The 22,890-nt window shown below is 43.7% G+C and overlaps 1 protein-coding gene across 2 annotated transcripts in view; it reads right to left on the minus strand.

The window, feature by feature from the left end:
* The window catches only part of abcc5 (ATP-binding cassette, sub-family C (CFTR/MRP), member 5), a 168,675-nt gene that overhangs the window by 44,240 nt on the left and 101,545 nt on the right, over positions 1-22,890 (minus strand). For both annotated transcript variants that reach the window (XM_084314897.1, XM_084314896.1), the window contains 7 exons: positions 20,911-21,086; positions 18,591-18,804; positions 17,654-17,725; positions 17,404-17,528; positions 16,721-16,793; positions 14,321-14,524; positions 13,648-13,791 (listed from right to left, as the gene is read on the minus strand). In XM_084314897.1, coding sequence (XP_084171023.1) covers positions 13,648-13,791; positions 14,321-14,524; positions 16,721-16,793; positions 17,404-17,528; positions 17,654-17,725; positions 18,591-18,804; positions 20,911-21,086 — 1,008 coding nt within the window. The remainder of the gene's footprint in view (positions 1-13,647; positions 13,792-14,320; positions 14,525-16,720; positions 16,794-17,403; positions 17,529-17,653; positions 17,726-18,590; positions 18,805-20,910; positions 21,087-22,890) is intronic.

Below are 22,890 nucleotides of genomic sequence, written 5' to 3' on the forward strand. Positions count from 1 at the left end.
GGCATTCTGTTAGTGGGAGGCCCATTAACGGAAAACCATCTTCGGTAGAATGGGGTATTAAGCCGCATACATAGCAATTTGATTGGTTAGCAAAATGTGCGACTGCTTGGCTTAGCTTTAAATATAGGTTGTTGCGGTGACTGTTAACATATCTTTTGGTGCGTTCAACTGCTTTCCCCTTACCGCCCTTAAACCCATTGATCCATGATTGAGGTTCGTCCAGTGTCGCCCACACAATGCATCCCGCTATGCCACATGCGATGATTAAGCAGTTCCAGTTGGTGGTCATTTTTCCTATTGTTATTGGTCTCATGGTAGATTTGCCCTTATGCAGTGGGATGCGTGGATCCAGGATGCTTTTCCGTCGCACTTTACTGCCGTGTCCGTTACTAGCAGCACCTGAAATGGACCAGACCATCTGGGGTTTAGTTTACTTTTTCTTTTGAACACCATTATATATACATAGTCACCTGGGTTCAATCCATGACATGGTGTTGTTGGTGGTTGTGGTTGTGCCTGCCTCACTAAGGGGTGGAGCCTTTTCATCTGGGCACACAAAGCTTTGTAATAGTTAATAGCAATTTCGTCTGCTAGCAATAACTGGACTTGTGATAACGGGGGAAGCATTGTGGTTGGTGTCGACATTGGACGTCCAAATAATATCTCGTGAGGTGACAATCCTGTTCCTCTGTTTGGCATTGATCTCATTTGCATTAATACTAAGGGGAGGGCGTCGGGCCATTTAAGGCCTGTCTCTGTACATGTCTTAGCTAGACGGTTCTTGATGGTTGAGTTTTGTCTTTCTACCGCACCTGCACTTTCAGGGTGGTAGGGTGTGTGCAGGTGTATTTTCATGCCTAATGCGGTAGATAAGTTGTTTATCAGTTGTGCCGTAAAGTGCGTACCTCTGTCTGAATTTATGGAGTGTGGACACCCGAATCTTGGAATTATTTCTCTGACTAATACCTTAGCTACTGCTTGAGCGTCGTTGCGTCTGCATGGGAAGACTTCGACCCATTTAGAGAACATATCTACTAAGACTAGCGCGTACTGGTATCCCATGCTTTTTTCTAATTGGATGAAATCCATTTGGATGTTAACAAATGGTCCCCACGGTGGTGGGTGGGCGCCACGTCTAGTCTTTATAGCTTTACCTATATTGTGTTGATTGCATACAACACATCTTGAGCAGTATTGGTGAGCTAAACTGGTGATACCTGGCGCGTGCCACTGTGAAGTGATACTGCCCACCATTGCGAATTTTGACACGTGGCTAAGTCCATGTGCTAATCTTACTAACAGGGGGAGGAGTTGTTTTGGAGCTACAACTCTACCGTCAGCATGTTTCCACATGCCGTCTGGCATTTTGGAACAACCTGCTGACGTCCATACTGGCCACTCAGATGTCGCCTCTGCCTGTAATGAAACGACATGATCAAAAGTGGGAGTATTATCATTGGCGATTGTGATAGCCATTTGTTTTACCAACAGGGAGGGGACGGTCGCTGCCCTTTTGGCACAGTGATCCGCTCTGGCGTTTCCCTTTGCAACCAGAGAAGGAGAAGAAGAATGTGCAACACATTTTACAACAGCCAATAGCTTAGGAAGTAAACACGCCTCTAGTAGGTTAGTGACTAATACAGCATGTTTGATGGGAATGCCTGATGTCTTAATGAACCCTCTGTGTTTCCATATTAATCCCACATTGTGCACTACATTGAACGCATAACTTGAGTCGGTGAAAATTGTAGCAGACTTACCCCTGGCCAACACGCACGCTCTCGTCAAAGCGAAGATCTCCGCTGCCTGTGCTGAACAATTATTAGGTAGTTTTGCACTTTCAATCATCACATGGTCATCAACAACAGCGTATCCAGCATTCAAATCACACCCATTAGTGTGTCTTGACGCGCTACCGTCAACATAATATACTAGATCACTGTTAACTAGTGGTGTTTGTTGTAAGTCGGCTCTGGGTGAGGTGACAGCTGAGATTGTATCAATACAGTTATGTGACATTTCGTTATCCTCATATAGGGGAACAAAATTTGCTGGGTTTATTGGCGGTGCACGTTTTATGGTCAAGTTTGGGTTTGCCAATAGGATCGCTGTGTATGTAGTGTGTCTGGATGCTGATAAGTGTTGTGTAGCTGCGTTTTGTAAAATAATACACACAGAATGTGGGACGTAGACTGTTACTGGATGTTCTAGAGTAATGTTGGCGCTTCTCGATACGCAGAACGCGGCTGCAGCAACTGACCGTAGACACGGAGCATACCCCAAGGCTACACTATCAAGTCTTTGTGAATAGTATGCTATTGGTCTCATCTTGTCGCAATTTCTCTGGGCTAGGATCCCTGTCGCGTAGCCTTCTCTTTCTGCGGCAAAAAGTGAGAATTCCATACTGTAGTCTGGCATGCCAAGGCCGGGCGCTGTGGTTAAAGCTTCTTTCATTGCTTGGAACGCAAGTTGTAGTGTCGGAGTCCATGCGATCTGTTTGGGTTGGTCAGATAACGTTAGTGCACGAAGAGGCTGGTCTAATGCGGCATAGTTGAACACGTGTTGGCGACAAAAATTAGCTGCTCCCAAAAATGATAGCATTTCTGTCTTTGATTTTGGATTGGGGCAGTTTTGCAGAGCTTGTACTCGGGTGTGGGATATTACCCGTTTCGAACCGTCGAGTGTGTGTCCCAGGTATTTTACTCTGGTTTTGCAAAACTGTAGTTTTGGCAATGACGCTTTGTGTCCTTTGTTTGCAAGGGCAGTCAATAGTATGACAGAGTCTGTGTGGCATGCTGTTTCACTTGGGGATGACAACAATAGGTCATCTATGAACATTAACAGTGTACTTCCGCCGGGGAACTGTATATCTTTTAGGTCGTGGTGCAAAGCTTGACTATACAATGTTCCTGATTCTGTGTATCCTTGTGGTGCTCTCGTCCACGTCAGTTGTTTACCATTAAATTCGAAAGCGAAAAGATATTGTGAGTCGGCATGGATTGGGAAACTAAAATATGCACTGGATAAATCCACTACTGTGTAATGTGTTGTTGTTGTGGGGATTAATGCCATTACTGTAGATGAATCAGAAACCAATGGGGTGATGGGGATCACGCATTGATTTATGGCTCTCAAGTCTTGTATAAATCGCCAATCACGTTTGTTAGCCTTTATAATGGGACAAATTGGTGTGTTGCAAGGACTTTCGCAGTGTTTTAAAATGCCTTGTGATAGCAGTGATTCTATTACTGGTGTTATTCCATCGATGGCTTCCTGTTTCAGCGGATACTGCTCAAGTTTGGGAGGGGTACAATCTGGTTTCAGTGTGACTCTGTGGGGGACTGCAGATGTCATTAGCCCGACTTCAGTGGAGTGTGATGCCCACAGTTTATGGGGTACCTTAGACAATGAAGTTTCAGGAAGGAAAACAGCGTGTGGGGGCTCTGGTATGCATATCAATGGCCCTTCAATCATGAATGGGGGTGTGGCTATTATGTATCCATCTTTCAATCTAGTTAAATTCCACCCATTTTTCATCTTAACAGTGTGGGAGGTAGCTGTTCTTTTGTCTGTCTGTAGTCTCTTCATCATGGGGGACAAGTCCTGTTCTCCTTCCGCCGTGTCGAATGCGATTGCTATGTGTGGGGTATAATCAGAGTCATGAATTGCCACTCTTTGAACTTCTGATAAGATTACTGTGGCTGCAATGCCCTCATGGGAGATGTATATTTCTGAGAATGCTGGAAACAGTGTGGTCTTACCAATGGATGATTTTACCTTTTCTATATATACTTTTGGTACGTCTGTATCCCATTTGGACGCTGTTACGTGGTGTTCGGCCAGGAACTTCATCTGTAAACACCTCGCGTTCACTCCTGTGTCGGCTTCTGTTATTTCTTTCAATGCTGTGGAAACAAACTCATTGATAGGATCATTATTTAATTTCCATCTGTATTCTATCACATTTCCCACTCGTTGTGACATCTGTTGTATTTCAATTCTTTCTCCCTTCTCTGGTAGCTGTAAAAAGACTCCATCTTGTGAGCAGTAAATGTTAGCGTTCATTTTACAAAGCAAATCTCGTCCACAAAGGTTAACTGCTGCTTTAGATGTTAATAACAAAGAGTGTTCAGTTGAAAAAGAATCGCTAGTTGATTCTATTTTAACTGGTATAGACAAAGGGATTGTCTGTGGGACACCGCTTATCCCGACTGTTAATACAGACTGTCCAGACAAGGGTAATGCCATTGTGCTCTCATCAATTGATGATTGTGTGGCCCCGGTGTCTATCATGAAAGTAACTTCTTTGTTATTTATCATTAAGTTAATTTTGGGTTCCTCTTCGGGATTTGCTGTTAATATTTGCATAACATTCTCCAGACAGATCTTTTTTTCCTGTTGGCACCTCTATGCGACATTCGTCGCCTCGTCTCCTTTGAACGGATCCGCCATAGTGTAATCTGCATATGGTGGGGCGCTAGGATGGGGTTTGTGGGGCCTGTGTGAGTCTCTTTGCATATATTCCCCTTTGTTCCCATTGTTTCTATTCTCCTTTGGACAATAGAACGCCACATGACCCTTTTGTTGGCAAATATGACATGTTACATGGGGACACTCCTGTATTCGGTGTCCTGGTTGATTGCAGTGGTAACATGTTTGTACCCCGTTCCTCTGTGGAGGCCCGTTTCGCGTGTTCCCACCCCCACCCCTTTGGTTGTTTCCCTGGGGGTAATAATTTCTAGCTGGATAGCAGTGTATTGTTTCCTCTTTTACCACCTCTGGTCGAGATACAAAGACTCCGATGTCTTTGATGACACGTTTCTTGTCGTGATGCTGTCGTTCTATATTGATGGCTGCGTTCTTAACGTTTGTAATAGGAGAGCTCTCCCAATCTAACTGGACGGCTTTCAAATGTTTTCCAACGTGTGGTAGGAGGCCGTTAACGAAATAGGATACCTGGATTGCGAGTCCCTCGTCTGCCGTTAATCCGCTGTTCGCGGCCCAAGCCGCTTTGAATTTACTGTAAAACGCATCGACTGTTTCAGACTCGTTTTGAACGCAAGCTGTGATATTTGACATGCATGCATTTCGCCTTGCCAAACCTTGTACCGCGGCTGTTATCGCAGTAATACACTGTTCTCTAGTGTTGTTTTCACTCCAGGCATCACTGCTTGGAATAGCCATTTGCGTTGAGACGCTGTGATATTTATTTCCTAGACATCCCAACATTAGCTGTTTCATGTCCCTAGGGGTCGGGCTATAGCAATGGCATATTAAATCCAATTGTTCGATAAAACCCATTGGGTCTCTGTCGGGTTTGGGAAATTGTTCAACGAGTCCTTTTAATTCTGTCGGTGACCATGGTCAGTAAACTGTAGCGTTTACATTTTCGCCTAGTGGGACAATCCTCATAGGATATGTGCTGGTCGGTTTCTCGGATCTAGTGACCATTTGTGATGGTTCCGGAGGTGTTTTAACCTTTTCTATTTTATCCGCTGGTGGTGACGGTGGTTGCACTGTTGGTGAACTAGCAGGTCTATTGTTCCTTGATGGTCCTGCTTCTACATTTTCTCTTTCGTCTGGGTTCCTATCTAAAACCACATGTGCGTCTCTGTTAAACGTCACTCTTGTGGATATGTCATCGTCTGAATCGTCTTCTACCACGCTTGCGGTCAGGCTTGGATATAGGCCTTTAACATTTTTGATATTGGGCCTTGTGTTACTTTCTCTGTCTTTTCCGTTGTCAAGCGTTTTAGTTTGAGACTGCGTTATAATACTTTTTTCCGCCTCTTCTTTTAAACGTGTCATATTTCTCAAATCAATTTCACATTGCCACAAAACCAATGCATGTTCGATACGACTTTGTTTTCTCACGGTAAACGATCTGGCACGTTCACGGAAACTTTCGCGTACGCCTCTAAGTTTCCCGTTATGAAAACACCCTAGGACTGGCCAGTTGTTTTTTGTCCATTTTGACCACAATCCCAAATATTTTACAGCTATAGGTCCATATTTTGTTAGCATGAAGTCGCACGGAGAGTTGCCGGTAACGTCATTTTTGCTTAGTGAACGCCCCATGATACCAGCTATATGCCCCGCGTTGCCCTCGATGTAACGTCCCTGATATGATCAGACTGGTAAACAGTGAGGAGGAAAGAGAGAGAGAGAGAAATAGACAGACAGAGATAGACAGACAAAAAAACTAGAACATATGCCCTATTTTTTGTTATAACTAAATAATTGTATATAAGGTGGAGACCAGACACTCAATCTTATATATTTGGTATCTTAATTATAACTTATTTTATATACTTGGTATCTTAATTATAGCTTATTAACTGTAGCAATCTATATTGTTCTAGAGAACCAATTTAGGTATTCATTCAAGTCAAAGTTAATTTTTCAGGTCTGATTCTAAGATATATGTATTTCAGTTGTATACTGCTATACCTAATTTAGATGTTGAATCCTTATACATATTATTCCAATTACTTTATGTATCGTTATCACTATGTAATTTATAGCGCCGTTATCATTACCTATCGTGAAACCGGAAGTGGAACCAAAACTACAATTCCCAACCGGAAATCACTACCGGAAATCACTTTCCTGGCTTCCTTGTATAACGTATAACGTTAACTCAATGCTTTGCGATATCAGCCGGTTCGTTCTTAACTCAATAAACACCTCAGCGGGTTATAATACTGTGCACACACAAACAAGACTCAAACAGACAAACAAACGAAAATACATAAAAGTTAACGTGTGTATATACCTGGTCTGTATTGGATCGCTGTTCGTTTAATCGCCCAGCACCCTGCTGCGATAAGGCATTTATACCCTTGATTTGATTGATTGATTGAAAAGTTTATTAACAGATTGCAGAATGGGTACAGTACAGTACAGCTCAATACATACAATTGTTAAGGGGATGCAGACCAGAGAAAGACTTTCGACTTGTTTACATCAGGGTCCCCCATTTTCAATTCATCATAACATATATGACATACATGACATACAGATAGACAGTACTGCTACATCTATACATTTATGACATATCAGATTTGCAAATACAGTACTGTTTGTGATACAAAAGTGTCCAGAAAAGGAGTGTATATACATTTGGCATAGAAACTGTACATTGGAGGAGGTTGGTTGGGTGGGGTGGGGTTGGGTGGGTTGGGTGAGGGCTGTACATTGGAGGTGGGGGGGGGGGGGGGGGGGGGGTTGGGAAGGGGACACACACACATTTTACACTGTACATTGGAATATTGACAAAGCCTTACTTGGTCATTTACTGTACAACTAGGTTAGGACATTTGTGGGGGCCAGTTTCGAATTGCAGTCTCACGTAGGTGTTTTTTGAGAGTGTTTTTGAAGGTGGGTAGTGATTCACATTCCTTTACAGCTTTAGGCAGGGCGTTCCACATTGATGTGGCATAATTGCGAAACGTGTTTAGTCCCTTGTTTGATCCGAATCTGGGTTTTACATGATTTGTGGAGCTCCCTCTGGTGTTGTGATCGTGGTATTCACTGACCTTTGGGAAGTATTTTGACATGTACATGGGTACCTTGGTCGCGTAGTGTATCTTGTAGACCAGGCCCATTGCAAGTTGCTGTACTCTGTCGTCTACTCTAAGCCATCCTAGGTTGTCAAAGTGGGCAGGGGTGAGGTGGGTTCTAGGAGTCAGGTCAAGTAGTAGTCTGACTAGCTTGTTTTGAGATGTTTGTAATTTGTTTTTTAGTGCCTTTGAGGTGCTTTGGTACCATGAGGTGCAAGCATAGTCGTAGTACCCTTGAATGAGTGCTCCTGCTAGAGTCTTCAGGGTATTCTTGTTTACCAGAGCGGAGATCCGGTACAAGAATCGCGTTCGTTGGTTGACTTTTTTTATTACATTGGATGCCATTTTGTCACAGGAAAGATTAGCCTCTAGGATGGAACCCAGGTAGGTAATTTCATCTTTCCTTGTGATAATATTGTCACCCACTGTAACCGAGAAGCCGTCGGTCTTGCTGAGTTTGTTATTTGAACCGAAGAGAATGGACTCTGTTTTGCCCATGTGTAATGATAGTTTGTTGTCGGCGAGCCATATGCAGATTTTGCCTAGTTCCGAGCTGAGGGCTTTTTCAACCTGTAACTTGTTCTTGTCAGAGACCAGCAGGGCTGAGTCGTCCGCAAACAGGAACAAGTTGCAGTCACAAGCTGACGACATGTCATTTGCATAAATTAGGAATAGTAGCGGTCCTAGTATGCTTCCTTGTGGAACACCACAGCTCACTGTGAGGGGGGGGGATAGTGTACCGTTTACTTCCACCATCTGTTCCCTCCCCTCCAGGTAGGATTGTATCCAGCTCACTGATAAACTATCAAAACCAATTGCTTTTAGCTTGTCAATCAGAATGGTGTGATTGACAGTGTCGAAGGCCTTTTGTAGGTCCAGCATGACCATGCCGCAGTATTTGCCCGCGTCCACCTCTTGTTTGATGTGGTCGTTCAAGTAGAGAAGGCATGTGTCAGTGGAGTGGGATGTTCTGAAGCCAGATTGGAATTCGTAGATTAGATTTTTTTCCGCGAGGTACTTTTCGATCTGTTCGTATACTATTTTTTCCATGACTTTCGAGATGGATGTAAGGATAGAAACAGGGCGGTAGTTACCCGGGTCTAATTTGCTGCCCTTTTTGTGCAGGGGTGTTACTCTCGCAATTTTGAAGTCCTTGGGGACGTGTCCCTGTTTTATGGAGAGGTTTATTATGTGTGTGATGACTGGGGTGATGGCTGCTGCTGAGTCTCTGAGGAATTTGGAGGGGATGTTGTCATGGCCAGTGGCCTTGTTTGGTTGGAGGGCGCTCAGTTTTTTGAGTACCTCATCTGTAGTTACTATTTCCAGTTTGAAGTCGTCTTTGTGGACGCCTAGGTTCTTGTAGTATGCTACTATGTGTTCTACCCCATACTGCCCTGAGTGGGAGGGTAGTTTGTTTACCAGTGTTGTGGCTATGTTTGTGAAGAAAGTGTTTAAGTAATTGGCTACATCCAGCTTGTAAAAAAAAAAATCTAACCCTAACTAACCGTACTGTCATGCACTTGTCCTAATAAACTAACCTACACTGTAGCACTCAACACTTTGATGAACATTGTTGCTCAGCTGATAGAGTTGTGCCCTTCCTGATGGCTTGTCGTACAGAACTTGTAAGTCGCTTTGGATAAAAGCGTCAGCTAAATGACTAAATGTAAATGTAAATGTAAATGTTGTCTGTGATGAGCGTGTTGTCCGTCTTTATGTTTATGTTTGAGAACCTGGTTTTGAGTTTTTTACTGCAGCCTAGTTGATTGTTGAGTAATTTCCAAAGTTCACGTGGTTTATTTTTGTTTTCCTCGGTTTTGTCATTGATGAATTTTTTTTTAGCAGTTTTGATCATGGAGTTTACGTCATTTCTTAGTCTGTTTCTTTCTAGTTTGAGTTCAGTCACGTGGTCTTGGAGTTCACTGCTCGTGCTTTTGGTAAGCTTTGACTGACTTTTACGAAACTCAGAGCATTTTTTGTCTCTGGCTTTCATAGCGGTCAGTATTTCAGTGTGCATCCATGGCTCAGCGCAATTTTTTACCCTGGTGGTTCTTAGGGGGGCCATGTTGTTTAGTATTGATGAAAATTTGGTTTTGAAGCCAAGCCAAGTTTCTTCAACCAGTGTACCATTGAGTTCATCTGACCAGTCCAGACTCTCCAGTTCAAGGTTAAAGGCCTCGCTAGAGTAGGTTTTGAGGTCTCTAGATGTGACTGTTTTGTGACAGCCAGCCTTTAGTTTTAGCTTTTTGCGGGTACAGAATATCATATAATGATCACTTAACCCGCATGCTATAACCCCTTTATTGGATATCTTGGACTTGTCAGAGGTCAGTATGAGGTCAATGGTAGTCTGAGTTGATTCACATATCCTTGTGGGTTGGGTGATTAGTTGGCTGAGGCCGTGCAGATCACAAAACCTATTGAAGGATTTGAAGACGGGTGCATCTTTTTGTTGCATATCCGTGTTCCAATGATATACCTATACACCGTTATTAAAGCATAACGACCGAATCCTGAACTTCGAAATTTAATAGCGATATATTAGATTATATATACCTTTTAATCATAGTCTCGGTCCCTTCAACCAGCGATTAATGTCCCGTTAAATGTACATTTACGTACTGTCGAGGCACCGCTAGTTTCCTTCCCGCTCTCTGTATGATTAATTGATTAATTTAATCCAAATATATCGTTTTCAGGAATGGAAGAGTGAGCTTAGTTTAAGGTTGTATCTATGAATATATATCGTTACTCTGTTAAATCTAATTAGATTATAACAGCTTCTCGGTCCTAGCGTCCCGCCTCTTTGCCACAAGAATCATAGAATAGTTTCTAAGAGAGTCGCGTTTTCCAATGATATCACTCTAATAAGCTCACGTATCTTCCTTTGTTGACAACCTTTGTGTGCCTTAGCTTTTGGTCGGCTCCGACTCGACTCAGGAATAGCACTTCAACCTATAGCAAATCCTACCAGAACCTCCTGATATAGGACCGGAGTACACGCGTTTCCCCCGTAACGAATCCCAATACAGCCCAGATATTCAACACACTTTATTCTATTGTCCAGCCATAGTCTCGAATATTAAAACACACAGTAAATGCTCACCTTGTGCAGAGAGAAGTGGGGATCACACCAATGTGTTCCAGATACCGGCCGGCCTAAACTAATCCTTTTCTCTCTACACCTGAGAACAGATCAGTCTGCACAAAATTCGAAATTCGCGACGCCAAATTGTAGGATAATAATAGTATTCAAATAGGAATAGAGTCAAATGACTTGCTCACTCAGAGGGTCCAGATAATAAGGTTTATTAACCAGATCAAATCAAATCAATACAACAATAGAGAGTATGGCTGGAGATCTTACCTAAACAGACCAGCTCCGTCAGTCAGGTAAAAAGATCCTGTTCCCCAGTTGGGGGAGCAGTTAAGTCACAGGTGAACAATGGGGGGAGTGGGGGAAGGGGAGGGGAGGAAGGGGGCGTCATACATATATTCCACAGTAGTGAGTGTGTAAAATCTTTTTGTTTATATATTTTTATATTAATTCTGTTTAAACCAATGGGGTTTTTCTTCACAGTTGCAGATAAAGATCAGGCTACACTAATATTATAGTATTAAAAGAAACTGATGAGTTATATTCATTAAAGAAAGTTGATTTAATTTAGTTGGGCTGGGGCTTCTCCCTGGGCTGGGGCTGGAAAGTTGATTTAATAAAAAAAATAAGATTAATTTAATCAGATTAATCATTTATTCAATTACACTTTATTCAAATTGAGGATTTAGTTTGAGGATAGTAAAAAATAAATAATAATAATAATAAATTAATTCTTTTTAACACTTTGATCGCCATGGTTAAATTCATAATTTACCATCCCTAGCCAGCTCTATTTGTCTATGGAGAAGTTCCCCTTCTTTGCAGGGCTATAACTTTTTAAATTCTATTGCTAAATTGACATTATTATGGCCCATTCAATGTCCTATATCTATTGTTCAGGGTGTAGCAACGTTATACTTTTTCATTCACATATTCATACTAAAATATGGTCTAAAGTATAAGTATGTTTTTATCGTTTTCTGCAGCTTTCTTCAGAACTTGATTTATAGCCCCAAATGCATTATATTGATGATCAAATACAGTTTGGTAGCGATCGGTGCCAGATAAAAAATTTCAACTGGAGGTACTTCTAGAAGTTACTACGTATCATCTGATGTTGACCGGATGGGCGGGGGGTCGTTTATAATTCCGTGGGCAACGTTATATCATTCACCTAGTGTGGGTCATATGATCATCAGAGCAGTTTATATGGAACACGTTAGAAAATAACGCTGAAACTCACCGTGGCTTCCTCACGCCGTTGGGGGATGAGCGTGGAACAGAATTTTTTCTATTATGGGATGGAGAAATACCGGATCCATTTCCAGGTTGTATAATAGTATATACGTCCAAATCATGTTGTTTATTGAGTTAGGGTGAGCGATCGATTATCCAGTGTGTCAAGATGGAGTCCCGGGGGGGAGCTCCCGTAGCTCACCGCGTATCTCGGCGCTATTTCTGCGTCGGGGACAACCGTGCTCGGGGACACAAGTTCGATTCCCGGACCCGCCGTATTTTCTCAGAGTGTCTTCCCCTACTCTACATCCCATTCAACCTGTTTCTGTCGGTCATGCTTGACCAGAAAAAGCGATAAACGCTAAAAAATAAAGTAAAAAAAAGAAAAAAAGAAAAAAATTGAGTCCCGGGAGCTATAGCGAGTGGTCGGACCGAATTTGGATGAGCACCAGCGATTAAAGTGTTAACTTATTTTTTATTTTATTTATTTTATTTTTTAAACGAAGGTTCGAACGTTCGTTCGAAAAACCCTGACGAAGTTCGAATCCCAAAAACAGGGTTCGGGGACAGCCTTAGTAGTGAGTGTGTACCTCTATATAAGGTGTGTATTGAGTGTGTACCTCTATATAAGGTGTGTAGTGAGTGTGTAGTAGTGAGTGTGTAGTAGTGGGTGTGTACCTCTATATAAGGCCTGTAGTGAGTGTGTAGTAGTGAGTGTGTAGTAGTGGGTGTGTACCTCTATATAAGGCGTGTAGTGAGTGTGTGTGTAGTGAGTGTGTGTAGTGAGTGTGTACCTCTATATAAGGCGTGTAGTGAGTGTGTAGTAGTGGGTGTGTACCTCTATATAAGGTGTGTAGTGAGTGTGTGTGTAGTGAGTGTGTAGTAGTGGGTGTGTACCTCTATATAAGGTGTGTAGTGAGTGTGTGTGTAGTGAGTGTGTACCTCTATATAAGGTGTGTAGTGAGTGTGTACCTCTATTAGGGCTGTCCCCGACTAAGGATTTGGATGGTCGACTATGATTGGCCAAAATTTGCCGTTAGTCGACTATTGGTAGACTAAAAAAAAATATATATATATATATATATATATAATATTTTTAATTTATTTTTATTTTTTTATTATTTTTTATCATTCCATTTGGGCTGTGGGGGGTGCTTAATGTCTGAAGGAGTCGACTGAAGGCTTCTTGTCCTCTGCAAAAGCATGCAATTGGTCCACTGATGGATACATCTTGATATTTGTCTAGTCTACTGTGTTCATCAGATGGGTGAAATCCTCTTTCAGTGCCTCTGTGCCTGTTTTCGTAGGCAGTTAGCCTCTGGTATACGTGCCATTAGCGTTAGCCACGCTTCTAGGCCTCTTTTCTTTAGGAAAGAATGATAAAAAAATTATAAATATTTTTATTTTTTATTTTTTATATTCGACTAAGAGGTTGGACAGTCGACTACGGCTCCTTTCGACCGATTAGTCGACTAATCGACTAATAGGGGTCAGCCCTAACCTCTATATAAGGTGTGTAGTGAGTGTGTGTGTGTGTAGTGAGTGTGTACCTCTATATAAGGTGTGTAGTGAGTGTGTGTGTGTAGTGAGTGTGTACCTCTATATAAGGTGTGTAGTGAGTGTGTACCTCTATATAAGACCTGTAGTGAGTGAGTACCTCTATATAAGGTGTGTAGTGAGTGTGTGTGTGTAGTGAGTGTGTACCTCTATATAAGGTGTGTGTGTAGTGAGTGTGTAGTAGTGGGTGTGTACCTCTATGTAAGGCGTGTCTCCCAGCTGCAGGTTGTTGAACATGGCAGCGTAGTCTCCATTCAGCTTCATCAGCTCCTCATGGCTGCCCTGCTCTGCTATGTTGCCATCCCTCATGTAGATCACATCATCACAGTCTACCAGGTACTGGAGACGCACACACACACACACACACGCACACGCACACACACACACACAGATACACACACAGACGCATATACACACACACACACACACACACACATACACACACACGCACGCACACACACACACACATAGACACACACAGATACACACACACACACACAGATACACACACACACAGAAGCATATACACACACACACACACACACACACACACACACACACACATAGACACACACACACACGCACACACACATAGACACACACAGATATACACACACACACACACACACACACACACACACACACACACACACAACACATGTTTTTAGTGGATAGATATTCACAGTACAATGAGATTGACAGCCACAGCCTGCCAACACAGCAGAATGGCAGAATCTCTGCACCTCCTGGTGGCAGATAACAGAACAGCACTTCCACGAGAAACGATATTAAAATCAACACAAGAGCACAGCGTGAGCGCCGCCTACTGCCGCCGGTGGAGCGCTGCGAGGAAGACTTTACTCCATACCTGCAGCTGATGAGTGACGAAGATGATGGTTTTGCTGCGAAGCTGCTTCCTGATGGCGTTGTTGAAGATGTGGTTCCCCACGTGGGCATCCAGCGCACTGAGCGGGTCGTCCAGGATGTAGACGGACCTGTCGCTGTAGAGCGCCCGGGCCAGGCTGACGCGCTGCCGCTGCCCACCGCTCAGGTTGGCACCGCGCTCCCCAATCTGAGGAGAGACCGCGACATGGTGTTGAGTTCATTAACACTTTGGATGCCAGCGACACGTTTTGTCGTTAGTTCATGCCGCCAGTTGAGTGCCGGCAACGCTATATAGCGTTTGTTTGTCGTATTTTTTTTTATTGGCGATTTTAATTCATATTTCATCAATTGAGCCTCACGCTAGTGTTGCAGAGTCTCTCTGAGCTCAATTGGGAAGATACCGCCCCCTATCGTCTCTCCCTGTGTAACTGCACCCCATTAGTTTAGACTGATGAAGGGGGGGGGGGGGGGGGGGCAGTTTCCTCATGTTACTTTTCCATCAAGCCAACTGAAGAGACCAAGTGATCGCCGGCCCTCAAAACAGCGTGGATTATGTATTTCCAGCACCCAACGCTGAATCAATAAACGCGATCGATATTTGGAATGGCGATCAGGAATTGGAATAATCTTTTTGGATAACATCTGATCTGAGGTAAGGAATCTATTTTACCAGTCTTAGGATAATCAGAGCTGTTTTCACCTATATATCAACGTGTCCCATATGTGTGTGTGTGGCTGTGAGTGTGTGCTCGCTGATCAGGAAATAAGATAATCGATTTTTCAGCCCGCTTCTCTAGCGTGCATAAATACACATATACTATCGATAATCTAGCGTTTATTCGAAAACGATTCATAAATCAGCCGAAAAATGACAACGTGTTTTGTGTATTCCACTAAAGATCTATTATCGCGGATTTCTCTGGAATGACTAGAAATGGAAATGTACCAATGAAAGAACAATCCGTTTCGTACATGTTGACTGCAAGCAAGTCATTGATAAGCGACGGGTGTATTAGACCCATAGCCATAATCTAATATATAGTTTAAGCGTTCGCAAATGTCCCCGTCCTCCCACTGACTAAAGCGCTGGCACGGAACGGCCTAATTTGGTCAATGGGCGTGGCTCTCATTGTGTTAAGGATGTGAGTGACGTGGTGTTGAGTTCATTAAGGATGTGAGTGACGTGGTGTTGAGTTCATTAAGGATGTGAGTGACGTGGTGTTGAGTTCATTAAGGATGTGAGTGGCGTGGTGTTGAGTTCATTAAGGATGTGAGTGGCGTGGTGTTGAGTTCATTAAGGATGTGAGTGGCGTGGTGTTGAGTTCATTAAGGATGTGAGTGGCGTGGTGTTGAGTTCATTAAGGATGTGGGTGACGTGGTGTTGAGTTCATTAAGGATGTGAGTGGCGTGGTGTTGAGTTCATTAAGGATGTGGGTGACGTGGTGTTGAGTTCATTAAGGATGTGAGTGGCGTGGTGTTGAGTTCATTAAGGATGTGGGTGACGTGGTGTTGAGTTCATTAAGGATGTGAGTGGCGTGGTGTTGAGTTCATTAAGGATGTGGGTGACGTGGTGTTGAGTTCATTAAGGATGTGAGTGACGTGGTGTTGAGTTCATTAAGGATGTGAGTGGCGTGGTGTTGAGTTCATTAAGGATGTGAGTGGCGTGGTGTTGAGTTCTCTCTTCCTACACTCTAAGCTCTTTGTACTCATTCAAACAGCTCAGTGTTTTCCTCACAGTGCCTCAGAGGGGTGGGAGGGGCTGGCGTGGAAAACAGCATTTAAACCATGTCACTGTCAAACTTAGTACTGAAATACTATAGTTATGCTATAGTTTGATATCTTGGTACAGAATGTTGTGATATAAATCAATGATAACAAGAAGCACATCTTTTTTTTATCTACTTTTTCTCCCCATTTTCTATTTTTCTCCCATCCCAATTTCGTATTATCCAATTCTACCCTCCCCTGTCTCGAACGTTGCTAGACCATGCCTCCCACTGGTCGGCTGCAATGTGGACGAAGCCTTGCATCACGTGTCCCCTCCGGTACTCGAGGAGGCAGCAGTCGCATCTTTTCACCTGCGCAGCTCGATCTCTCAGTGGCGAGGAGTAACGCGTGGGAGGCTCACGCTGCCCCCGACACTTCCTGATTCTGCTGTACAGGCGCACCAACCGACCTGTAGGAGTCGCTGTCCACAACGTCCGATCCCCACCCACCGGCTTTCCCACCCCCTAATACTGCCAATTGTATTAGTATGAACGACCAGCCAAGCCGGAAGCAACGCCGAGAGCTGGGCTCGAACCCAGCATCTCCTGCGTTAGTGGCGAGCGCCTTGCCCACTGCGCCACTTAGCCGCCTACAAGAAGCACATCTTAACACCAACCTCTGTGAGGTCGGAGTTAGGCAGCAGGGCGAGGTCAGGTCTCAGACAACAACAACTCAGTACTGACTGGTACCTGGAGAGAGAGAGAGAGAGAGAGAGAGAGAGAGAGAGAGAGAGAGAGAGAGAGAGAGAGAGAGAGAGAGAGAGAGATGGAGAGAATACAATAATTTTTTAGCTTCACTAAAACACTCAGTGTCCTGTCCTACCTGTCTTCCTGGTACTCCTTATTAAACAAGGTGATGTCAGTGTCCTGTCCTACCTGTCCTCCTGGTACTCTTTCTCAAACAGGGTGATGTCAGTGTCCTGTCCTACCTGTCCTCCTGGTACTCCTTATTAAACAGGGTGATGTCAGTGTCCTGTCCTACCTGTCCTCCTGGTACTCCTTATTAAACAGGGTGATGTCAGTGTCCTGTCCTACCTGTCCTCCTGGTACTCCTTATTAAACAGGGTGATGTCAGTGTCCTGTCCTACCTGTCCTCCTGGTACTCCTTATTAAACAGGGTGATGTCAGTGTCCTGTCCTACCTGTCCTCCTGGTACTCCTTATTAAACAGGGTGATGTCAGTGTCCTGTCCTACCTGTCCTCCTGGTACTCCTTATTAAACAGGGTGATGTCAGTGTCCTGTCCTACCTGTCCTCCTGGTACTCCTTATTAAACAGGGTGATGTCAGTGTCCTGTCCTACCTGTCCTCCTGGTACTCTTTCCCAAACAGGATGTTGTCTCTGAACGTGGCGTTGAGGATCCAGGCCTGCTGGGCCACGTAGGCAAAGTCCCCTCTGACAGCCACACTGCCCTCCAACAGGGTCATCTAGATTAGCAATACAAATATATATATATCATGTCGTACAACTGTGTCCTTTAGTCTTGAAAAAGACCTGTGGGTTGAAACATGGACAAGGGTAAAACCTCCCGCCTCGTTGACTGTGACCTTACCTGTCCCAGGACGGCTGACACTAGAGAGGTCTTCCCACTGCCGACGCTGCCACACACACCAACCAACCTCCCCTGAAAACAACACAACAGAATCAATAACTAACATCACAGAAACAACAGACTCAATAACAACTAACACAGAAACAACAGACTTAATAACAACTAACACAGAAACAACAGACTCAATAACAACTAACACAGAAACAACAGACTCAATAACAACTAACACAGAAACAACAGACTCAATAACAACTAACAGAAACAACAGACTCAATAACAACTAACACAGAAACAACAGACTCAATAACAACTAACACAGAAACAACAGACTCAATAACAACTAACAGAAACAACAGACTCAATAACAACTAACACAGAAACAACAGACTCAATAACAACTAACACAGAAACAACAGACTCAATAACAACTAACATTACAGAAACAACAGACTCAATAACAACTAACACAGAAACAACAGACTCAATAACAACTAACAGAAACAACAGACTCAATAACAACTAACACAGAAACAACAGACTCAATAACAACTAACATCACAGAAACAACTGACTCAATAACAACTAACACAGAAACAACAGACTCAATAACATCACAGAAACAACAGACTCAATAACAACTAACACAGAAACAACAGACTCAATAACATCACAGAAACAACAGACAGGTCCTCCCTATCTCTCTCTGTCCTGTCAATCAAAGCACTTAAAAATGCCCTAGAAAATATCTTAAAAGAAAACTAAAAACATACAGTCTATAGATAAAGTGATTTGAAAATCTATCTCATATGAAAATTAAAGCGAATTTATATGGCTCTTTCATACCCCCCCCCCCCTCTCTCTCTTTACTACTATATATGATCAAAAGAATACTTCTCTGAAAAATAAATGAATGAATGAATGATAACCCTGAGCTCACCTGTTGTACGGTGAGGTCCACACAGTGCAAGGTGCTCTGCAGCCGCTGGCTGACGGTGGGGAGGGGGGTCAGAGGAGGAGACACCACCTCTGGGCCGGACACCCTGTCCCCCTCTCCCTCGTTACTCAACAGGGTCCCTTTCTGGTCCCCCTGCTCTCCTCTCTCCTCCTCCTCTTCCTCCTCTTCCTCCTGGAGAATCATTCTGTCCCGGGACCTGGTAGAGAGAGTCATGAATCAATGTTAAAGTAGCATTCAGCGACACACAGATAACAGATATGAACATGTTTACATTTGCTGCTCCAAACAGCGGCGTCTGGTAGGACATTCCCGGGAAAATCATCCAGCGCACACAGGAAGTGATGCGTTTCACATCGCCAGCGGCAGCAGCCGTTTATTTGGAATGAATAGAAGGTGACCTCGGTCGTCAGCATGCATTTTCAAGATGCAAAGCCAGTAAGTGCAGCAATGACCGCTTATCACTGATAGATGTTATCAAAACAAACAAAAATATCTTACAGCTTACCACTTTAACTCATTCCCCGCCAACGACGAGTATACTCGTTATTGGCCGCCAATCGTTGGACGCCAACAACGAGAATTCTCGTTATTTGATTGTTATTTCTTTTATTCGCAATTTTTTTTATCGTTATCCATCCAGGGAGCCTGTGTAACCATAGGGAATGAGTCTGAGATCGCAAAAGTCCAATACCGCCACCTGGTGGTATGCGGCCGATGTTGCACTCCCTGTGAGGCTCTGTGTATGTGGCTGTGTGTCGATGAAATTCCTCCAGGCAGACTTTTCTAGTAGCCTGGACCGAGGGCTTTACCCGATCGCATTGAATAGTTTTCGGGACCCCCGATTCATTATGCTGTGGTGGGTTATGTCGTGGCCCAAATGGACATACGATCTACCAGATGGCAATCAAATAATTGGAATATTCTTTTTGGAATCTCACCGGCCACAGGTAAGAGCAATTTAAAGTCAATTTCAGCTTGATTGTGCCTTGTTTTCATAGACATCGCCCTGATCAGTGTATGCTGTTGTACTAACGAATGCCGTTATTGACAATCAATTAATCAGAAACAACCCCCCCCCCCTTTGATGCATTCATGATGGAACATAATATACCGATCATATGCATTTGAATTTTTTATTGTAGCGTGTATAGGGACGAAATGCCAATGGATTAAGTATAATATACGTCACAGGCTATTACTAGCCTCCCAGGAATTACCCTAAACCGCTCTAAAACCCTACTTATATTCACCACGGTATAAAACGGGAATGTATGGATGGAATTTTTTTTCTTTTTCACATCTTGAACGATAGATACTCGATGTCAAATGGGCCATAGTGTTGCATCCATAGATATAATAGAATATAGTTATAGCCCTGCAAACAAGGTGACTGACTCCATTGGTTTAATGCGTGGCAGCACATATCCTGTTCCCAGCGTGGCAGAGAAAGAGTTAAAGTCCAACTGAAACCAAGCTGGGAAACAAACAGAAATATCTTACAGCTTACCACTTTAAAGTCCAACTAAAACCAAGCTGGGAAACAAACAAAAATATCTTACAGCTTACCACTTTAAAGTCCAACTAAAACCAAGCTGGGAAACAAACAGAAATATCTTACAGCTTACCACTTTAAAGTCCAACTGAGACCAAGCTGGGAAAAATTTCTCCTTCAAAAGCAAATCAACAATTATGGCACAATAGGTGTTCCAAGTTTCATACTTCCAAGTGGACCTACTATGTACTCAGAGCGTAGCACTCAGGTTCAACACTGAACAACACCACTTACCCTTAGCTGTACCATAGAGTTGTACCCTTCCTGCTGACCTGTTGTACACAACTTGTAAGTCGCTTTTTTGGGTAAAAGTGTCAGTTAAATGACTGAATGTAAATGTACTCAATTAACCTATGAGATACTTGTGTCTCATGTGGTACTGCCGGTGTGGAGAACGTGTACCCTACCCAGTGCTCAGTGAACTCATCCTGGTAGAATCGAGATAAAGACAGAGCATCAGCATCAACAATGACCGTTTCTCTTATTTTAATTTTCTTTTTAAATACTTTTGTAGATTTTTATTGGTTTGTACTACCGGGCAGTCCGGTAGAGAGAGAGGGAGAGGAGGAAAATGGGAGACAGAGCAGGGGAAGACATTCGGCAAAGGACGCCGGGTGGGCCGTTTCGCGACGCAGCGCGTTACATGGTGTGCTACTAGAGCGCCCGACCTTTTCTCTTCTACCTCCTGCTGCAGTGCAGTGTGGACACAGTTCACACAGTGACATCATCAAAGTGAGACGTGGTGATTACCTCTTCCGTCTGCGCTGCCTTTGTGCCAGGCCAACTGCTGGGGTGCCACGGGGCGTGGGCTGGGCACTGTGCCCGCTGGTGTCCCACGCCAACCTGGCCCCTCGCATCTCCACGGCAACACTGGGGTCCCGAGGGGCCGGACGGGTACTCTCCACCTCAGGTAACATGAAGAGACTCTGTAGGAGGGAGGGGGGGTGGGAGAGAGAGGGTGAGAGAGGGGGGTGAGATAGAGGGTGGGAGAGATAGAGGAGAGAGAGAGAGAGAGAGAGAGAGAGAGAGAGAGAGAGAGAGAGAGAGAGAGAGAGAGAGAGAGAGAGAGAGAGAGAGAGAGGAGAGAGAGAGAGAGAGAGAGAGAGAGAGAGAGAGAGAGAGAGAGAGAGAGAGAGAGAGAGAGAGAGAGAGAGAGAGAGAGGAGAGGGAAAGAGAGAGAGATGGTGAGAGAGGTGGAAAGAGGGAGAGGGGGGAGAGGGAGAGGGAAAGAGAGAGAGATGGTGAGAGAGGGGGAAAGAGGGAGAGGGAGAGGGAAAGAGAGAGAGATGGTGAGAGAGGGGGAAAGAGGGAGAGGGGGAGAGGGAGAGGGAAAGAGAGAGATTAATCACATGTTCTCTATAGATGCTCCCTGAAGATCTTTGTCTTGTGAAGCTGCATGTTTGTCAATTACTGTTTTCTTGTCTTTATTCACTCTCTTATCTATGTTCTATTTCAGTAAATAATGTTGTTTCTTTTTTTACTTTTGCATTTTTTAAGCTTTTACTTTTGCAAGCTGAATTTCCCTCGGAATAAATAAAGTATTTCTATTCTATTCATTCAAGTGGTAGTTACTTCTCATCTTTAATTCTTAATATATATTTTGGGCCTTTTGGAACCTTTTCTCTCACAGTTCACTAAATGCTGTTTCAGAGGCCTTTCCAAGCCACTAAGAAACATTTCTGAGAAAAACACCCCATTATGGGGTCACTTGGCAGGGTTCCACCCAGAGGCTTATAGTTCTGAGAGTTTGGCAACAGAGTGACAGGGTGAGACTCTGTCACATCTTCTCTCCCAGCTCGACCGCCTCGCTCTCTTCCACCTGTGTTTCAGCTAATAAGTTATTTTAAAATGATTCTTAGTGTATGTTCCTTATTAATTCTACAGTCTCTTGTAGAGGCATGGGTATTTAAACGGCACTCAAATAATCTATAAATAGTGTGCGAATCAGGGCAGGACAATAGGATCAGACGGGGACAGACTCTACCCCAATCTCTGTTTTCAAAATGTGATTTATCACAGAACAGTGTGTCACAGAGTGTAAAGCTGTGTGCATTTTCAATAACATGTAATTGAAATCACAGTAAAACAGAGTATAAGACTTTCTTTACATGTTTCCAGGTCACCAAATCTTCTTCTACACACCTGTCATCAACAAGAACCAATAATCAACGTCAACTCAAGAGACACTAACAAACTGAACAAGCTGGTGAGGAAGGCTAGCTCTGTAGTCAAACTGAACAAGCTGGTGAGGAAGACTAGCTCTGTAGTGAGTCAAACTGAACAAGCTGGTGAGGAAGACTAGCTCTGTAGTGAGTCAAACTGAACAATCTGGTGAGGAAGACTAGCTCTGTAGTGAGTCAAACTGAACAAGCTGGTGAGGAAGGCTAGCTCTGTAGTGAGTCAAACTGAACAAGCTGGTGAGGAAGACTAGCTCTGTAGCGAGTCAAACTGAACAAGCTGGTGAGGAAGACTAGCTCTGTAGTGGAGTCAAGCTGAACAAGCTGGTGAGGAAGACTAGCTCTGTAGTGAGTCAAACTGAACAAGCTGGTGAGGAAGGCTAGCTCTGTAGTGAGTCAAGCTGAACAAGCTGGTGAGGAAGACTAGCTCTGTAGTGAGTCAAACTGAACAAGCTGGTGAGGAAGGCTAGCTCTGTGGTGAGTCAAACTGAACAAGCTGGTGAGGAAGACTAGCTCTGTAGTGAGTCAAACTGAACAAGCTAGTGAGGAAGAC

Source organism: Notolepis coatsorum (assembly GCF_963971535.1).
Source record: "Notolepis coatsorum genome assembly, chromosome: 1".
In the NCBI taxonomy this organism is placed as follows: Eukaryota; Metazoa; Chordata; class Actinopteri; order Aulopiformes; family Paralepididae; genus Notolepis; species Notolepis coatsorum.